Source organism: Bathycoccus prasinos, assembly GCF_002220235.1.
Source record: "Bathycoccus prasinos genomic : chromosome_5".
NCBI classification, from domain to species: Eukaryota; Viridiplantae; Chlorophyta; class Mamiellophyceae; order Mamiellales; family Bathycoccaceae; genus Bathycoccus; species Bathycoccus prasinos.
Genome location: NC_024004.1, coordinates 293,204 through 311,002, shown reverse-complemented (window position 1 = coordinate 311,002; position 17,799 = coordinate 293,204). Strand labels below are relative to the sequence as shown.

At 47.7% G+C, this 17,799-nt stretch overlaps 10 protein-coding genes across 10 annotated transcripts; 3 read left to right on the top strand and 7 right to left on the bottom strand.

Moving 5' to 3' along the window:
* Positions 1–303: 303 nt before the first annotated feature.
* Positions 304–1,422, top strand: Bathy05g01710 (Poly(A)+ RNA export protein; the record flags this gene model as incomplete). Its single annotated transcript, XM_007512805.1, has 1 exon — positions 304–1,422. The coding sequence occupies one exon, from the start codon at positions 304–306 to the stop codon at positions 1,420–1,422; it is 1,119 nt and encodes a 372-aa protein (XP_007512867.1).
* A 116-nt stretch (positions 1,423–1,538) lies between these two features.
* Positions 1,539–3,116, bottom strand: Bathy05g01700 (unknown protein; the record flags this gene model as incomplete). The annotated part of the gene is made up of 1 exon (XM_007513195.1): positions 1,539–3,116. The coding sequence occupies one exon, from the start codon at positions 3,114–3,116 to the stop codon at positions 1,539–1,541; it is 1,578 nt and encodes a 525-aa protein (XP_007513257.1).
* A 543-nt stretch (positions 3,117–3,659) lies between these two features.
* Positions 3,660–3,830, bottom strand: Bathy05g01690 (unknown protein; the record flags this gene model as incomplete). Its single annotated transcript, XM_007513285.1, has 1 exon — positions 3,660–3,830. The coding sequence occupies one exon, from the start codon at positions 3,828–3,830 to the stop codon at positions 3,660–3,662; it is 171 nt and encodes a 56-aa protein (XP_007513347.1).
* An 803-nt stretch (positions 3,831–4,633) lies between these two features.
* On the bottom strand, positions 4,634–6,934 carry Bathy05g01680 (tRNA uridine 5-carboxymethylaminomethyl modification enzyme GidA; the record flags this gene model as incomplete). The annotated part of the gene is made up of 1 exon (XM_007513210.1): positions 4,634–6,934. One exon carries the CDS (start codon positions 6,932–6,934, stop codon positions 4,634–4,636), a length of 2,301 nt encoding a protein of 766 aa, XP_007513272.1.
* Positions 6,935–7,202: 268 nt separating this feature from the next.
* Positions 7,203–8,000, bottom strand: Bathy05g01670 (ribulose-phosphate 3-epimerase; the record flags this gene model as incomplete). The annotated part of the gene is made up of 1 exon (XM_007513004.1): positions 7,203–8,000. One exon carries the CDS (start codon positions 7,998–8,000, stop codon positions 7,203–7,205), a length of 798 nt encoding a protein of 265 aa, XP_007513066.1.
* An 848-nt stretch (positions 8,001–8,848) lies between these two features.
* On the top strand, positions 8,849–9,082 carry Bathy05g01660 (predicted protein; the record flags this gene model as incomplete). The annotated part of the gene is made up of 1 exon (XM_007513014.1): positions 8,849–9,082. The coding sequence occupies one exon, from the start codon at positions 8,849–8,851 to the stop codon at positions 9,080–9,082; it is 234 nt and encodes a 77-aa protein (XP_007513076.1).
* Positions 9,083–9,196: 114 nt separating this feature from the next.
* On the bottom strand, positions 9,197–10,648 carry Bathy05g01650 (predicted protein; the record flags this gene model as incomplete). The annotated part of the gene is made up of 1 exon (XM_007513315.1): positions 9,197–10,648. One exon carries the CDS (start codon positions 10,646–10,648, stop codon positions 9,197–9,199), a length of 1,452 nt encoding a protein of 483 aa, XP_007513377.1.
* Positions 10,649–11,530: 882 nt separating this feature from the next.
* Bathy05g01640 (predicted protein) lies at positions 11,531–14,200 on the top strand (the record flags this gene model as incomplete). The annotated part of the gene is made up of 1 exon (XM_007512821.1): positions 11,531–14,200. One exon carries the CDS (start codon positions 11,531–11,533, stop codon positions 14,198–14,200), a length of 2,670 nt encoding a protein of 889 aa, XP_007512883.1.
* Positions 14,201–14,389: 189 nt separating this feature from the next.
* On the bottom strand, positions 14,390–14,563 carry Bathy05g01630 (unknown protein; the record flags this gene model as incomplete). The annotated part of the gene is made up of 1 exon (XM_007513033.1): positions 14,390–14,563. The coding sequence occupies one exon, from the start codon at positions 14,561–14,563 to the stop codon at positions 14,390–14,392; it is 174 nt and encodes a 57-aa protein (XP_007513095.1).
* A 1,507-nt stretch (positions 14,564–16,070) lies between these two features.
* Bathy05g01620 (peptide chain release factor 2) lies at positions 16,071–17,342 on the bottom strand (the record flags this gene model as incomplete). Its single annotated transcript, XM_007513232.1, has 1 exon — positions 16,071–17,342. One exon carries the CDS (start codon positions 17,340–17,342, stop codon positions 16,071–16,073), a length of 1,272 nt encoding a protein of 423 aa, XP_007513294.1.
* Positions 17,343–17,799: the final 457 nt, after the last annotated feature.

The following is a 17,799-nucleotide window of genomic DNA, read 5'->3' as shown; positions in this document are numbered from 1 at the left end:
AAAGCGAATACTCTTGTTCTCTTCTTCTTCGTTCGAGAAGAGATCAGAGGTGTTTTTTCCAGTAGGAGATTTTAGAAACGATTAATAATAAGCACCGAAAGTCGCGAGCTTTGAGCTGCCGTGTGTGACTCGAACACGAATAAAAGAATAAAAGAAGAGCGCAAGAAGGGGGATTCAATCGTTCGAATCCACGGGCAGGCACCTTAAAAATTGAGATTAGAGAGATACAAAACCAAGATGAGTTTCGGCGGAGGCGGTTTCGGCGGGTTGCAACAACAACAACAACAACAACAAACGCCGCAAATGGGCGGCGGCCCCGGGTTAGGAGGAGGAGGAGGGTTTGGTCAGCCCAGTCCACCGAACATTGCGGGACAACAACAACAACAAAATCAACCGCAAAATCAAACCGCACCGCAAACGAATCCGAACAACGACATGCTCGTGCAGTCCTCGCCTCAAGACGGCATCACTTCGTTGAAATGGTCACCGACGGGGAATTTCTTGGTCGCCACCGGGTGGGATAATAAAGTTTTGTGTTACGACGTGCAACCGAACGGACAGGCGTTGCCGAAAGCGGCGATGGAGGCGCACGAGGCGCCGGTGATGGCGTCCGTGTGGAGTCCGGACGGAAGCGCGGTGTTTAGCGGCGGGTGCGATAACCAGGCGAAGAAGTGGGATTTAGGGTCGAATCAAACGACGCAAGTGGCACAGCACGATGGACCGATTAGGCACATGGCGTGGATTCAGCAACATAACATTTTGTGCACGGGGAGTTGGGATAAGACGTTGAAGTATTGGGACGCGAGACAACCGAATCCGGTGAGCGTGGCGCAATTGCCGGAGAGGTGTTACGCTTTAGACGTGAAACAGAATTTATTGGTGTGCGGGACAGCGGAGAGGCACATATTGGTGTATAACATGCAGAATCCAACGCAACCGTATAAGCAGTTGTATTCGCCGTTGAAATATCAGACGAGGTGTATCGCGGCTTTTCCGGATCAGAGCGGGTATTTGGTTGGGTCGATCGAAGGGAGAGTAGCGGTGCAACACGTTGAGGATAACATGAAATCGGCGAATTTTACGTTTAAATGCCATCGAGAACAGAACGATATATACGCGGTGAACTCGATTTCGTTCCATCCGACGTTTGGAACGTTTGTCACTGCCGGTGCGGATGGGAATTACAACTTTTGGGATAAAGATTCCAAGCAAAGGTTGAAGGCGATGCAAAAAGTAAGTTGTCCGATTTCCTGCGGCGATTTCAACAGAGACGGGACGATTTATGCCTACGCTGCGAGTTACGAGTGGAGTAAAGGTGGTGATAATCCAATGGCTAACCAGCCGAATAATATATATTTGCACTCGGTGGCGGAAACGGAGGTGAAGCCGAGACAAAAGAGTAGTCTCGGCGGCAGACGTTGAAAATACAACATCCCCGTCATCGATCGCGTATAATAATATTAATATAATGAAACAACAACTTTTGTACTACAACTCTTTTTTAAACGACGACGAAGTATGCTTTCACATTCTTTTTTTTATCGATTTAACACGCCACCATCGATGCCATCGAAGCGGTCTTCCGCGACGGCCAACTCACCACCGAACGCGCACGCTTCTATGACTAAATGCTTCAAATTATCCAACGTCATCTCCATCGTTTCAATTTCGAAATAGGACGTTCGTAATCGAGCGTCTGTTTCTTCTTCGTCGTCGTCGTCGTCGCTTTCTCGATTTCTGCCGTATTCATTTTTGGATAACGCTCGTCTTGTGCTCGTTTTAGTGATTAACAACTCGAGTTCACGCATGCGTTCAGAAAGTTCGTTTGAGTTTGACGCTTGCGCTCCAAACAACGCCTCCACGTGTCTCTCCAAAGCGCCTCTGGCTTCGGCGGATTCAATACGCGCTGCACGCGCACGAACTTCCGGATCCAACGATTCAATGTACGCTTTAAACGAGTGTAATTGCGGCTCAACACACGTTCGAGTTCCCGCTGCTTCATCGACGATGCAAAATTCGTCGTTTCTGTTGCCCGCTTCAACTTTCCCGTGCGCGATGTCGTTTTCGCGTTTGCGTAATCGAGGCCGCGCGCGAAAATTGAGCGTTCTCTTCAAACCGTTGTTGTTATTAGACGGTGGTGCGATCGATTCTGCGCTCTTTCCGCGTTTTTCTTCTTCTTCTTTCTCTTCTTCTATAAAAGCTGTCGTCTTTTCCGAAAACAACCGCTCGACGTTGTATCTCTTCTCCACTCGGCGTAAAAAGTACCCGTACGCCGCCGACCTTTGGTACACGTGCGCCAACACGACTTTCGGGATATACTTTTCGAAATTTTCGGGATTCAACCCCCCGTTCGTGGAAACGTTACTCAAAACGCCAATCAAATGTTTGTTCAAAATATCCTCCGAACCAGCTGGTAAAAACTCCGACGACAACACTTGACATCTTTTCACCAACCCGGATCGTCGCAATCGCACGTTTTCGAAATCAATCGTCAGCTCGACGCCTCTCTGCGCTTTCTTCTCAGCGACGCACAAATATAAAGCATCCTCGACTTCCCGTTTCTTTCTCAACTTGGAAAACGCTCGATCCGAAAACACGCTCACAGTATTCGTCGCGTTTACGGCTTCTTCTTTGTCTTCTTCTTCTTTTACCAAAGCCGTCGTCTTTTCTTTTTCTTCTTTTTCTTCTTCTTCTTCTTCCCCTAAAGCCTCCGCCCACAGTCGTAACTGCTTTTCCAACGCGTCCTCGAACGCGTTCGGGTCTCGCTCTAAAACGTTTCTCAAGTGCGTCCCAACCGCGCTGGACGGTTGCATGGGGGACAGTTGGAACGCAGACGCCGTGAAGTTTCTCTCTCCGTTTTCTTCATCAAAAGGGGGGTCGTCATTTTTTGACGACTCGAACGAAGATGATGATGTCGCGGCGGCTTTCATTAATCTTCCTGGATGCCTGCTGACCTGTCGCCGATTTTGATGTGCGACGATGATGATTTTACCACGACGACTCTTCTTTACACCACCAGGACCAACGGGGAGAAAAGTATTCTCAACGCGCTTTTGTCGCGTTAAAAGCATTGACGACGACGATGATGATGATGATGAGAGTGTTGTTGCCATCATTTTTCAAGCGAATAAGAAGAAGAGAGAGAGAATTATTAAAGCGCTTTTTCTCTCTCTTTTTTTTAATAACCCCCAATTTAATAATGTTCACCTTTTACAAATTATCTTCTTTCAAAGCTATTCAGGAAAGTATTTGAGAGAGAGAAACGGTGAGAGAGAACAACAACAACAACAGTTTAACTCTGTTTGTTAGGCAACGATGATGCACTCTTCTTTAGAGAGATGATTTTTTGTATATGCGCGCGTCTGTGCGATGATGATATACTCGTCGTACGCGTCAAAAAAAAGGAGGAAATTTTCTTTCTCTTCCCCTTTTCGCGTTGATACATTTTTTCTCGTTTTCGCGGGAACGAAAAAAATTTCGTTATTTTCCATGCATGCATGAAAAAAAGGTAGAAAAAAACAACGAGAAGGCGCAGAAGACAGAACAGAACGAAAACTCTTCTCTCGTCTCTCCCTCACATTCGTCTCTCTACTTCGTGTGAAGAGAACAACAACGATATATATATACTATAATAAATATGAGTTTTAGCAGCGCTCTTCTTAACCAGTACCAGCAGCAGCATTACGCCATTTCTGATCGTCGTCGTCGTCATCCTTCTTCTTCTTCTTCTTTGAATCATCCTTCGATGAAGAAGAAGAAGAAGAATGAAAAGAAGGAACTTTATTCCTCTTCCTGTATGAGGCAGCGCTCGGGTGCCTCGTGTTGTTCATCTTCGATGGCATCAAATTCTTCCTCCTCCTCTCTCTGCTTCGTGAGCGAGGACGAGGAAAGAGACGACGACGACGGTGGTAATGAAAACAGATATGCGACGACGAGAAGACGAACGGCGGTTCTTGGAGCAGCAGCAGCAGCAGCAGCGGCGGTAATAACGATGACGCCTTTTACAGAAAATGCTGAAGCAGCCGTGACGTCTTTCGTGCCGAAAACAGCCACGAGAGCGAAGACGTCGTTGCAAAACGTCGTCGAGTTGACGCCGGAAAATTTCAAAGAATACGTTTCCGCGGACGCGGAGAACCCAACCCCGAACGTTTTCGTTGAGTTTTATGCGCCGTGGTGCCCTTTCTGCCAAAAGTTGGAACCGATTTGGAACGAGTTGCCGAACGAGTTGAGGAAGTACGGGAACGAGACAACCATCGCGAGAATGAACGTGGATAAGTACACGGATTACGCGAGAGCGTACGGGGTGAGCGGTTTTCCGACGTTGATGTTATTTGAGGCTGGGAAACCAGTTGGAGCGAAGACTGGGTTGATAGATATGCAAACGGCGTTGAAGTACGCTGGAGTCTCGAAAGCGAAATTAGGCTTCGCCGCTGGTCCGGAGAAAGCTTTGGATAAAGTTTTAACGAAAGATCAGGTGGAAAACGCTCGAAAAGAGTTGGATATCGTGAGAAAAGAGGTATCCAGTGGATTAGCTGGGGAGTCTAGAGATAAAGCGCTTACAGCGCTGAACGTTGTAGATGGCGTTTTCGTTAGTCAGCTGTGATATTTTAATACGAAATTATGACGCGCGTTTTTATTTATTGATAAACACTTTCTTCTCCTTCTGGCGTTCGTCGTAACGATCCTTCTTTTGGCAATATCGCAGTAAACTTAACATCGCGCTTTGCGAGACGCCTTGAATTCTACCGGCGTGACCGAGCGTTTCCGGTCGAACGCTCGCGAGTTTCTCTTTGTCCTCCGCGGATAATCCAAACACGTCGTCGTAGTTTATATCCTCTGGAATGATCAACGTTTCGTCCTTCTTCATGTCCGAGACGTCTTTGGATTGACGCCTGATGTAATTTTCGTAATACAAATCCGTCGAGGCGAGTTCTAAAGCCGAGATATCTCTTTCTCTTATGTCCAAAAGCTCGCGTAAAGCAGTTTCGGTCTCTTTCTCTTCGTCGTAAATGCTGTTCTCTTTCTCCGCTTTCGTGTTGGACACCATTTGCGAAAGCGCGTTTATGATGTTCCCAATCTCCTCACCGCTTTGAATAACCTCTGCCGGAGAAATCAAACGCCCGTGTCGAGCGTCTGGACATCTCATGCACCCCAAATGTATCCACTGCTTTGCCTGTTGCCGGAATCCATTTGTATTTTTCAAAAGATGAATCGCTCTTTTACTCAGATTTTCTCTCTCCGTGGCGAACTGATATCGCTCATCCGAAACGAGTCCACATTTGTGACCGATTTTCGTTAACCGAATGTCCGCGTTATCGCCACGAATTGATAATCGGCGCTCCACTCGACTCGAAAACATTCTATACGGTTCTGTTGCACCTCGAGTTGTTAAATCGTCCGCTAAGACGCCGAGGTAACTCGAGTCTCGAGACAATTCGAGCGGAGAGTCGCGGTCGGCGGCGTTGGCGCCAGCCAAGACGCCTTGCGCGGCGGCTTCTTCGTACCCTGTTGTTCCGTTAATTTGCCCAGCGAGATATAAACCTTTCACTTTTTGAACCTCTAAAGTTCGTCTGAGTTCTCTCGGATCGACGTAATCGTATTCAACAGCGTATCCCGGACGAAGCATTTCGACGTTTTCTAAACCGGGTATCGAACGGAGCATATCCAACTGCGTTCCTTTTGGAAGTGAATTCGAAATACCAGCTGGGTATATGATATCACTCGTCAATCCTTCGGGTTCGAGCCACACAACGTGGTCGCGATTCGGAAACCGTCTGACTTTTGATTCGATCGATGGACAATAGCGCGGACCAGTCGCGAGATTTTCATCCGCGTAGTTTGGATGTGACATTATCATTTTTTCCGTCTCCGCATTCGTGCTCGTGCTGTGGCACGATACTTGCTCTTGCGACGGCATCCAAGGTCTTTTTGTAGACGATAACGATAAGTTATAAAAGGAAAAAGGTTCCGGAACATCGTCTCCTTTTTGCTCTTCGCACCGAGTAAAGTCAATGGTGGATTTTCTCAACCTCGGCGGCGTCCCGGTTCGTAATCTTCCCATTCTCAAATTCAACCCGTACAACGAATCCGCCAACGAGGACGAGGCCGTCGAAGCTAAATTATCCGCCCGTTCCGTGACGTTGGAAGATATCCTCCCGGCGTTAAATACTTTCTCGCCGCCTCCCAAGTGAAGCACGCCTCTCAGAAACGTCCCGGTCGTTATCACGACCGCTTTGGCAAACACCGACGTCCCATCTTCCAATCGAACTCCTTTGCACGTTTTACTTACATCACTCCTATCACTAGTATTATTACTACTATTTCTACTACTACTACTACTACTACTACTCTTTTCCTCTCCTCTCTCGTCAATCAACAGCCCGCTCACGCAGGCGTCCACCACGGTCACGTTCGGCAACTCGCCCACTAACTTTTGCATGTGTTTCTTATACAACCCTCGATCCATCTGCGCGCGGACACCTCGGACCGCTTTACCTTTGCTCGAATTCAACACTCGAAATTGAATTCCGGACAGATCTGCCGCCTTTGCCATTAATCCGTCCAACGCGTCGATTTCTCTCACCAGAGTGCCTTTGCCTAAACCACCAATGGATGGGTTGCAGGACATTTCCCCGATGGATTTCACGGGTTGTGGAGTTATCAGCGCGACTCGACTGCCTCGACGGTTCGCCGCAGCCGCGGCTTCGGTGCCGGCGTGACCACCACCGACGACGACGACGTCGAATTCATTATTACTGTTCTCGCCTTCCCTCGCGAGTGGACGCAAGTTGTTCAGGAATCTTCGTTTGTTACTGTTGAAAAAAAGGCGATGAAAGTTCCCCGTGAGTTGGTCTTCTCGTTTACTTCTTCCCGAGGTGAGATGACCACGAACACGCGCAGCAGCAGCCGCCGCCGCCGCCGCTCTTCTTCTCATTCGTGTATAAATACGAGGGGTGATAGTGTTTGGTGGGCGTACTATTAGTGCCGAAGTGTGAATTACATTTTTGTTCTAAATTCCTCTCTTTGCTCTCTCCCAGAAGAGAGTTCATATCTCTTTCTCTCCGTTTTTTTCTAAACGTAATCTTGCAGATACGAGGACCAGCGCCGTTGTTCCATTTCTCCTTCCCTGAATATACAGTCGTTATAAATAGTTATACAAAAAAGTATGCATATATATATAATCTATGATATTACGTGAAGACTTACGGCTTCTTGGACGCCTTGATGCCGGCGATGGCGGCGGCGTAATCCGGAGAGTTGAAGACGGCGGAACCGGCGACCAAGGCGTTCGCCCCGGCATCGATGACCTTGTACGCGTTGGCCGGAGAGACGCCCCCGTCGACTTCAATCCACGGGTTGACGTTGTGCTTGTTGCACAACGCCTTAATCTCTTTGATCTTTTGCACTTGCGATTCAATAAACGATTGACCGCCGAAGCCCGGGTTGACGGACATGACCAAAATCAAGTCGACGAAGTCGATGATGTACTCCAAGCACGTAATCGGGGTTCCCGGGTTCAACACGACGCCCGCTTTGCAACCCAAGTCCTTGATTTGACCGATAGTTCTGTGCAAGTGAATGGTACTCGCGCCTTCGGCGTGGACGGAGATGATGTCCGACCCCGCTTTCGCAAAGTCCGTCACTCTCAACTCCGGTTCCACGATCATCAAGTGCGTATCCAAAACCTTGTCCGTGACTGGTCTCAAAGCATCAACAACCAACGGGCCAATGGTGATGTTCGGCACAAATCGACCATCCATAACATCGATGTGAATCCATTCCGCGCCGGCTTTGTCCACCGCTTGCACTTCCGCACCTAAAGTCGCAAAGTTCGCCGACAAGATGGACGGGGAAACGATGATGGAATTCTTGTCGCACGCGTCGACTTTGGCGTTGGCGACGACTTGCAACGCGCCTCTCTTGGACGACGTCGTCGGCTTCGCAGTAACGCGCAAGGCGGCTTGAGTAGTAGTAGTAGTAGTGCTGGTAACGGAGAACATTATTAGAGTAGTATTAAACGTAGAGTAATAGGTTCGTGTATAAAAAGTAAAGAAGAGAATAACGAGAATAACCAGATAAGGCTGCTTGTTGGCTAAAAAACGTTTTCTGGCTGCTCTTTGTTTTTTTTGCCCTTTTTTCTCGAGGTGATTTTTTTAGCGGAATTCCTCCTCACTAGAAACTTTGTTTGACGCGTAGAAGAAGACAGCGAGCTCTTATTAGAATTCACGAACACAAAATTAACGCGCGAACATGTTTACTTTATCCACTTCCGCGACGGTTTCATCGGTACGTCTTTCGCGTCTTTCATTTTTTTTTGCCTTCTTCTCTCAAATTCGAGCGGGCGGATTTCCCTCTTCTCTCTTTAAAACCTGAAGAGGATTTTTTACGCGCGCGCATTAAAGAGAGAAAAAAAAAAGGGCGGCGGAGTTCTGTGCTCGATGATGCGATGGGTTTCGAAAAGACGTGGCGTGCAGAACGCGCGCGGAAAATATGTTTTCGTGCGGATTCGAACTCGATCGTTTCGTTTAAAGCCGACCTCGTCGTAAAACACGCGTTAAAGGCCGGCGATGGATGATGACGGCGTTTTATCCGTGTTTGGGTCTCTCTCGGGGACTCTCTCCTCCTTTGCGAATTTCGTCAAACTTATCCCTTCTTCTCCCTCACTTATTGTATCATCACAAAACAGGCCGCGCGATTGAGCACCACGACTTCGTTTAGACGACAATCCCAACAACCGAAACGCGTTGCCTTTACGGTTCACGCTGCCGATGGGGACGACAAAAAAGAAGAAGCTGCGGCGGACGAATTTACCGGTTTGAAGTATACGAAAGCGTCTGAGTTTGCGAACATGTCCAACGAACAAATCTTGGCGGAAGTTGCGGCGACGAAGAAAATGTTGTACTCGTTGAGAGTGAAACAATCGACGAGAAAGGCGTTTAAAGGACATCACTTTGACATTTTGAGAAAGAAGGTTGCGCAGTTGTACACGGTTCGACGACAAAGAGAGGTGGCGGAAGGCGTTTCCAAGAGAGACTCTAGAGAAATTATGAGACAAGAGAGGAAAACGAACATGTACATTTAAAAGAGAGTTCCTGCCATACTTGGTATATCTATTAGGTAGCTTTATATTTGTTTTGGTATCAAAATTAATTATTACACAGTAGTCTATTAAATCTTTATTTCTGCCACGCTCTACTTACAAATCTAAGCCAAACGCTTTGACGGCGAAATCAGTCAAGTCTCTCGTGATTAAAACTCCGCCGCTGATCAATAAGAAAAGTACGCCGGCACCGGTGATGGATTGCTCCGTCTCCTTTTGCATTTTCTTACCTCGAATAGCTTCGATGATTAACAACAACAAAAATCCACCGTCTAAAGCCGGCAACGGGAGCAAGTTGACGATGGCTAAGTTGATGTTTATAACCGCGCCAAACTGGAACAAGCCGGAGATGTCTTTCCTGACAACCTCCGCGCCGACGGCAACGATGGCTAACGGACCAGAAACTTGGTCTTTCGACTGGCTGAAATTGGTGACTAATCCAGTCAACGATTTACCGACGAGAGTGAACAATCTGCCAAACTCTTTCGAGGCTAACTTGATGGAATCCACGGGACCTTTTGCCATTTTCTTATACAACACCGAATTTGCCTCCAGTCTCGTGCCTACTCTCCCTTCTAAAGTCTTTGGCGTCTCATCTGGAATCAAGTTCAACTTTACCATTTCACCTTTTCGACTGACGACGACGTCCAGTTTTTTATTCGCCGACGCTTTGATCTTGTTCACGACTTGATTGACCGTTTTTGCATCCGCCTCCAAATCTTCGCCGTCGATGCGCAAAATGATGTCGCCTCTTTTGAATCCAGCCGACTCTGCCGCCGAGGGCGAGACGAATCCTTTGACAATCACTCCTGGCGCGTATTTCGCGTACGTCAAACCAATAGTGTTCACCTGCGCGAGTAAAATAGCAAACGCAAACACGCAATTGGCGACAATCCCAGCCGAAACGACAATCGCTCGGTCTTTCACCGGTCTGTTTCGTAACAAATCTGGATCGTCCGGCGGGTACGGACAGTCCACGTCGTCGTCCGGAAACGCGACAAATCCACCCAACGGTATCGCTTTTAGAGAGTATTCTACCTCTTCCCCTTGATACGAAAGCACGTTCGGTCCAAACCCGACTGCGAATTTGTTCACGTGTATGCCTTGCGTCCTCGCGGCGAGAAAGTGACCAGATTCGTGTACAAAAATGATCGACGCGAGCACCGATAACGCTTGAATAACCGACCCAGGTCCTTCTAAATCAAAGTTCGGGGCAACCATAACACCCATTGGTATGAGCATAAACGAGCTCAGCGCGAGTGGCGCGTTCATTTCAACGCGATCCATGAATGATGATGTCGTCGTCGTCGTCGCTTTTGTCTTGGGGAGACGAAAAGACGACGACGACGAGCACACTTTTGAGGACGACGAAGCGCGACGGGTTTCGAGCTCTTCGTCTTCAAACGACGACGATAACGACGACGTCAAAGTCGATGCTTCTGCTCCTGCTGTTGTTAGTAAAGCCTCCTCCTCCTCGTCGTCTGCGCACGAAAAGCACACCACTCCACCTTTCTTCTTTTTCTCCCTTTTCCTTTTCGTCGTCGTCATCCGATGATGATGATGATGACCAAAGTCATCATCATCTTGGCGGGAACAAAAAATCCTCCCCCTCCTTTGCTCACCAAAAGCGCTTCTCCTTCCTTTGAAAGAAGAACGAGAACGACGAGACGGGGACAAAATCGACTTTTGCGAAATCGTCGTCGTCGTCGTCTTCATCATCATCTATATGTATATGTATCTGTTAATCTGAAGGGAAAAAAGAATATGATGAGGAAGCGAAAGAGAGAAAAAGGACAGAAAAGAGCACAAAAAGACGAAGTTTTCTCGCAGACAGAGAGCGTTCCTCCAAATACTTCCTCTCTTTTCTCTGCTTTCCTCCAACTTTCTTTTTCGAACAGAAAAAGACAAGGGGGCTAAATTTCCGTTTTAAATAAAACAGTTGGGATTTATCGATTGTCGCGTCGACAGAAATTTTTTATTCAAAAGGCGCTCGCGCATCTCTGCTGTCTCTCGTGTCGTCGTTTCACTTAAAACGAGACACCGACGAAACGCGCGCGCGGGTGAGGAAGGGTGCGGCGAGAACAAAGAGTGAGAGAGAGTCTTCTCGCTCTCGAGCAACAGTCTCACCACCTCTTTTGCGTCCGTCGTCGAAGAGAAGGAGAGAGAAAGCATTTTGTTTGTTTGGTGAGACGAGATTTATCCGCTTGCTTTAAATAAAACGTTCGAAAAGAGATTTCCTCGTGCTCTCCCCATCATCAAAGCGCGGCAAAAAGAAGAAGAAGAAAAGAAGAAGAAAAGAAGAAGAAGAGCGTCGCTTTTGGCGTGGTCTCAAAGTCCATCTGCGTAATAATAATAATAAAACGAGACGCGCGAAGACGAAAACAGACGCGAGGAGGACAGAGGACAGAGAGAGTAAAAGAGAGATAAATAATGTCTGCCCCCTCCTCAAAAGGAGATGGTTTGAGAAAGCAACCGACTTCAACTTCATCGAATAACAGTGGTAAAAAAATAATCAGAAACATGAAATCCGGGAACGAATACGCGATTTTCTCTTCGGAGGAGAACCAACCCATCGGAAGAGGCTCTTTTGCCACGGTTTGGAAAGGGTTCGACGAGCAATCGAAAGAAACCGTGGCGATTAAAGAAATGTCCACGCGGGGTTTACAACCGAAACTGAGAGAGGCGTTGGAGTTGGAGATTACCGTGTTGAGGAACGCGAAGCATAGGAACATAATGAAGTTGGTAGACGTGGTGGACGATTTGCGAACGGAGAGGGTGTATTTAATATTAGAGTATTGCGCTGGTGGGAATTTGTCCGAGTTTATACGGAAACGAGGACGCGTGAGTGAAGCCGTGGCGAAACATTTCATGACGCAGTTGGCGAACGGTTTATCGGCTATGCGTTTACAATCGTTAGTGCACAGAGACTTAAAGCCGGATAATTTGTTGTTGAGCGAGAGAACCGCAAAGGCGACGTTGAAAATTGCCGATTTTGGGTTCGCGAGGTACATTCAACCGCACGGAGGGATGGCTGACACCGTGTGCGGGAGCCCGTTATACATGGCGCCGGAAATATTGAAATATCGAAAGTACGACGCGAAGGCGGATTTGTGGAGCGTTGGAGCGATTTTGTTCGAGATGGTTGTTGGAAAAGTACCTTTCACGGGACAAAACCAAGTGCAGTTGTTGCACAACATCGAACGGTCGGATGCGAGAATTCCAACGAGGATTGCCGAGACGCTTTCGCCGGAGTGCGTCGCTTTGTTGCGGTCGCTTTTACGTAGAGATCCGAGAGAACGCCTCGGTTTTGACGCGTTTTTTAATCATCCATTTTTTATAAGCAGTAGCAGTGGTAGTGCGAGTATTGCTGTGAAGACGGATTCAGCGGCAGCGGCGACAACAGCGGCAGAGTTAGCGGCAGCAATGAGCGTAGATACTAACATTAATAATAGCAGCAGCAATGCTAACAATAATAATAAGAAATTTTCGTCTGGACGAAGCAGCAATGAAGATGGGGAAGGCATGCAATTTCAAATGGACTCGATGAACGAAGCGCAACTGAGCAGCAATAGTAACAACAACAACAACAACAGCAACAACAGCAACACTTCGATGAGACAGACGATTATAGAGGAAGAAATTGCGCCAACCAGGAGCGTTCCCATCCAACTGAATAATAATAATTTTCTTCAGCGAGAAAATTCCGCGTCGTCTTCGTACAAGTGCTTCGGAACCTCTCCTTCGGAGGTGGTGAGGAATGAGATCGCGCTCGCAGCGAGAGATTTGCGCGGAGGAAGTCGTAAGAATGCGGCAACAGCAGCAGCGACAGCAATAAAGCGGTATTCTTCTTCGCCTCAGCAGCAGCAAAATATATTCACTAGATTTACTCCTGGTTCGCCGCCGTCGATGGCCTTTGGAGGCGCTCCAGAATCTCAAGAAATTGACGACGACGATTACGTCATGGTGACATCTCCAGGAACTGGATTTGTTCCAAGAAGCCCCTCAAGAAACGTATCCGCTCGTCACCAAACGCCACCAAGACTCGGGGCGTCGCCATTATCGAGAGGCACGAGCCCAAAAGAATTTCCACCGACGGGAATAATTCACCGCGAACAACAAAAGGAGAAAGACGCCGACACTGTCGTCGCGTCACCGAACAGCGAATCGTCGTCGTTCAAAACGTCGTCGATGTTAGCCTCGTCGCCGTTAGCATCTTCGCCAGTTCTGTCGCCTTCACAGTTACTCAGCAAATCAACCACGAATCAGCAAATGATGAGGAAACTATCGAGTGGGGCGGGAACGATGTCGTCGTCTTCCACGCAATCGTTTTCATCTCGCGGTACCGAACCGTTCGCGAGGATCACGAGCAATATGGATAAAGCGAAACTTTTAGAGCGCGCGGCGGCATGTTTAAGAGACGCGAGTGCAGAGCACTGGAACGCAGGGAGTAGATTACATGCTTTGAGTGTTGGTTTAATCTCCTTAAACGCGTTGGATGCGGCACACGGTCTCATAAATGCGGCTTGTGAAGAGTTCTCGATGAAGGCTTCTTCAGACTCCGCGACGTCTTCAGATGTGAGCGAAGGAGGCGCTCCGATATCCATGAGTCCCTCGAGTTTAGACGAGCATCTTTCGCAAATTTCATTGGCAAACTCAGCTGAGAGCGCGGATAGTAGCGTCATGATGACGAATACTCCTACGAAAAATAATACAAACAAAGCGAAATACGCCGAGGCGACTGCGATTAAGAAACGCATCGAAGCTGCAATCATGAAAACGCACGCTCGATGCGACAAAGCGGCAAAAGGTATAGTCAACTACGGCATCGACGCGAAATCGTCTTTGCCCGACGGTTTAGAACTCGCGCACGATCGTGCTTTACAGCTCACTCGCGCGGGCGCGGTAGAAGAACTCGTCGGTAACTTCAACTTGGCCACGGATTCGTACGGCGAAGCGCAGACGCTTCTTCTCTTTCTTCTCTTGGACGAAAGTGGGCTGCGAAAAAGAAGCAACGATAGAAACAGCGCCAGCGAAGACTTGAAGCGCATCGCCACTTTTGCCGAAGCCGTCAGTCGACGACAAATCGCCGCCAGACGTTAGAAAAAAGAGAGAAAGAAGAGATGTGTATTTATTTTGTTGTCCACCCAAAGGAGGCTTGAAAACGCATCCGAACAACGCTCGTGAAAACGAGCAAAAGTAGAGCGCGTCTGTAATACAGAGAAAAACTCTTCCCATTGCATTTATTTTCACCTTTTTTTTTTTTTTTGTGGAGCTGCTTCACAAAAAAAATCAATCTTTTACTCGAGAGGAGCCGCCACCCCTTTTCACACACACTACTTTTACGATGAAGTTCGACGTGAACATCCTTCGGTACATAGAGAAGGACACGTTTCGAACGTTAGTCGCGGTGGAGATGGGCATGAAAAACCACGAGATTGTCCCGGTGCAACTGATAAACGCCATCGCGGGTCTGAAAAAAGGCGGTGGCTACAAACACATTCGCGAACTGTTGAAACACAAATTAGTCCACCACGATAACTCGAAATACGACGGGTACAGACTGACGCCTTTAGGGTACGATTTCTTAGCCATAAAAGCGTTCACGATGAGAAACCGGATAAGTGGCGTCGGGAGGAGAATCGGTGTCGGGAAAGAATCAGACGTGTACGAGGTTGTGAACGACGAGGGGAGGCACATGGCGATGAAATTGCACCGGCTCGGGAGAACGAGTTTTAAAGCGGTGAAGAATAAGAGAGATTATTTACACAGACGGACGAGCTTTAACTGGTTATATTTAAGCAGGCTGTCGGCGTTGAAAGAGCACGCGTTCATGCAAGCGTTGCACGAGAGAGGTTTCAACGTCCCCGAGGCGATTGATTTGAATCGACACTGCGTGCTGATGGAGATGGTGGATGGGTTTCCGCTCACGCAAGTGAAGAAGATGATGTCCCCTGGGAAGGTGTACAACAGTTGCATGCAAGAGTTGAAAAAGTTGGCATTATGTGGATTGATTCATTGCGATTACAACGAGTTTAATATAATGATGCATTTGGAAACGTTGAAAGTGACCGTGATTGATTTTCCGCAGATGGTATCGATTCATCACCGAAACGCCAGGATGCTTTTTGACAGAGACGTGGAGTGTTTGCATAAGTTTTTCTTGAGACGATACGGGTACGACGCGGAATTGGACGTTATGGGTGAACCTGATCCTGATTTTGATGAAATTTTGAAGGAAGTCGCGGAGAAGGAGAAGAATGGAGAGAAGTCAGTCGATTCGCTTCTCAAAGCCAGTGGTTTCACTTCGGAACACCAAAAGATGATCGACGAGGTGATGGCAGAGAGAGAGGAAAGAGCGAAAGAGAGGGCGCTTCATAGAAATAGCGACGGAGAATACAGCAGCGAAGAAGGTTTCGATGATGAGGATGATGAATATGAATCAGATGAAGACAAAGAAAGTAGTGGTGGCGAAGAAAACATAGTATCCGAACCAGATGAACTCGAAGAAGAGGACGAGGAGGAAGAAGAAGACGAATTCCACGACGAGGAACTAAATCTGAATCCTGATGAAGTTAGCGCGTTAGCTTCGCAAGTTGAAGCTATGTTGAACGACCCCAACGCAGTCGTGCCGAAGTACGACGACGAAGTTGGTCCTTTAATTCGTGAAGCTGGAAAAAAGAGAGATAAACTTGCGAAAGATGGACGTCCGGTGCAGCCGGCGCCTTCGGCGATGACAGCGTCCTCGATTCGAAGTCGAGCAGATTTAGGGAATAACCCGGAACTTATTCGGGCCAAATTAAAAGCGGAAAAAGCTAAGAAGACGTTCAAAGGTGCTAATCACGTGCAAACGCGAAACTTTACAAAAGATAAGAGTGGGAGAAGAGGCGTGCGCGGACAGAAGCAAAAAGTAGAAGTCGATCCTTTTTGGGGGTAACGAACTTCCACTGTTGTAAATTATAGTTATAAATAATCATTGCGCTGCTTCTTCCGTCGCTCTAAACCGTAAATATTCTTTCATGAACGGGTCAAAATTACCATTCAACACGCCTTCCGTGTCAGCGGTTTCCCAACCCGAGCGAACATCTTTTACTACTTTATATGGGTGCAACACATAATTCCTAATTTGCTCGCCAAACTCTGCTTTGACCACATCACCTCGTATCTCTTTCACGTCTTGCAAACGTTGTTGCTCCAAAACAGCCGCTAATTTTGCTTTTAATCTAACCATCGCTTTCGCTTTATTCATCATTTGCGAACGGTCTTCGTCGCATCGCACGGTAATATCTGTTGGGATGTGTCTTATTCTCACCGCCGTTTCTACTTTGTTCACGTTTTGTCCTCCAGCGCCGCCCGATCTCATCGTCGTAATCTCTAAATCCTTTTCCGGAATGTTCATCTCCCCAGCCTCTTCGCTTTCGTCTTCAAACAAAGGGCACACATCTACGGCTGCGAACGAAGTCTGGCGACTCGAATCACCCTTCTTAAACGGCGACAATCGAACGAGCCGATGCGTGCCTTTCTCCGACCGTAAGAAACCAAACGCGTACGTGCCTTCAATTTCGATCGTGACAGATTTAATTCCCGCTTCTTCGCCTTTGTTTCTGCTCGTAATCGTTGCTTTAAACCCTCTTTTTTGCGCCCAATTCAAGTAGGCTCTTTCTAACATCTCCGCCCAATCCTGCGCGTCCGTTCCTCCCGCCCCTGCGTAAATAAACAACTCGCTCCCTAATTTATCGTACTTCCCGCCGAGCATTTTCTCCGTCTCAAACTCCGAGAGCATCTCGTTCAACTTAATCGACGATCGAATCGCTTCCGTTCGTAAGAGTTCATAATCCTCGTTTCCACCTTTATTTTCATCGTTGCCGCCATTGTCCGCGTCTTGTTGTTGTTGTTCCTCCTCCAACATCTCCAGCGATAACTCGACGTCGTCTCTCGTCGCTTCCACCAACTCTGCTCTTCGCAGCTGCGACTGCACAAAACTCAACTCTTTCGTCACTCTTTTCGCTTCGGTTTGATTGCTCCAAAACTCCGGGTCGTTCTGTTTCGTCTCTAAAAGTTCTCTCGATTTTTCCAGCTTGGTTTTGTTCAAAATATCCATGGCGGAATCCGCGCGTTTGCGCAGGCTCTGGAATCTTTTCCTGAGTACGTTTGGAGAATCTTCGTAGGACGGCATCTCGTCCCCGATGTTTTGAGCGGTTTCAGACGACGACGACGTGGCAGCATCACTCGCACCACTCGTCATCTTTCTCGTCCGAGAAGAAGTTTGAGGAGAACGGAGGATGAAAAACCGAGGAGGAGATGAGAGTTTCTCGTCCTCTCGTCGTCGTCGTCGTTCAGCGGTGATGAAAGAAGCTCCGTTGTTGTGTGCACGGGTGATGAAATCATCTTTACGCCGTTCTTGTCCTCTTCTTCTGAGTTGCAAAAGAAGGCTCGACGACGACGAAGAAAAAGAAGAGCTTCGGTACGCTGCTCGGCAGGAATGGCACAGAAAAGTTTTGCTCGTCGTCGTCATTCTTTTCATCTCTTTATCTCTTTCAACGACAACGACGAAGAGTGCGTTGAAGAGATGTGAGGGGAGGTTTCACATCGTCCACAGAAAAGAGTCCAGTCCGCGATATTTAATTATTCTTTTCGTCGTAAAGTTTAACAACACAATTAGTATTCTATATATATATCTGATCGTCGACCTCAACGAGAGA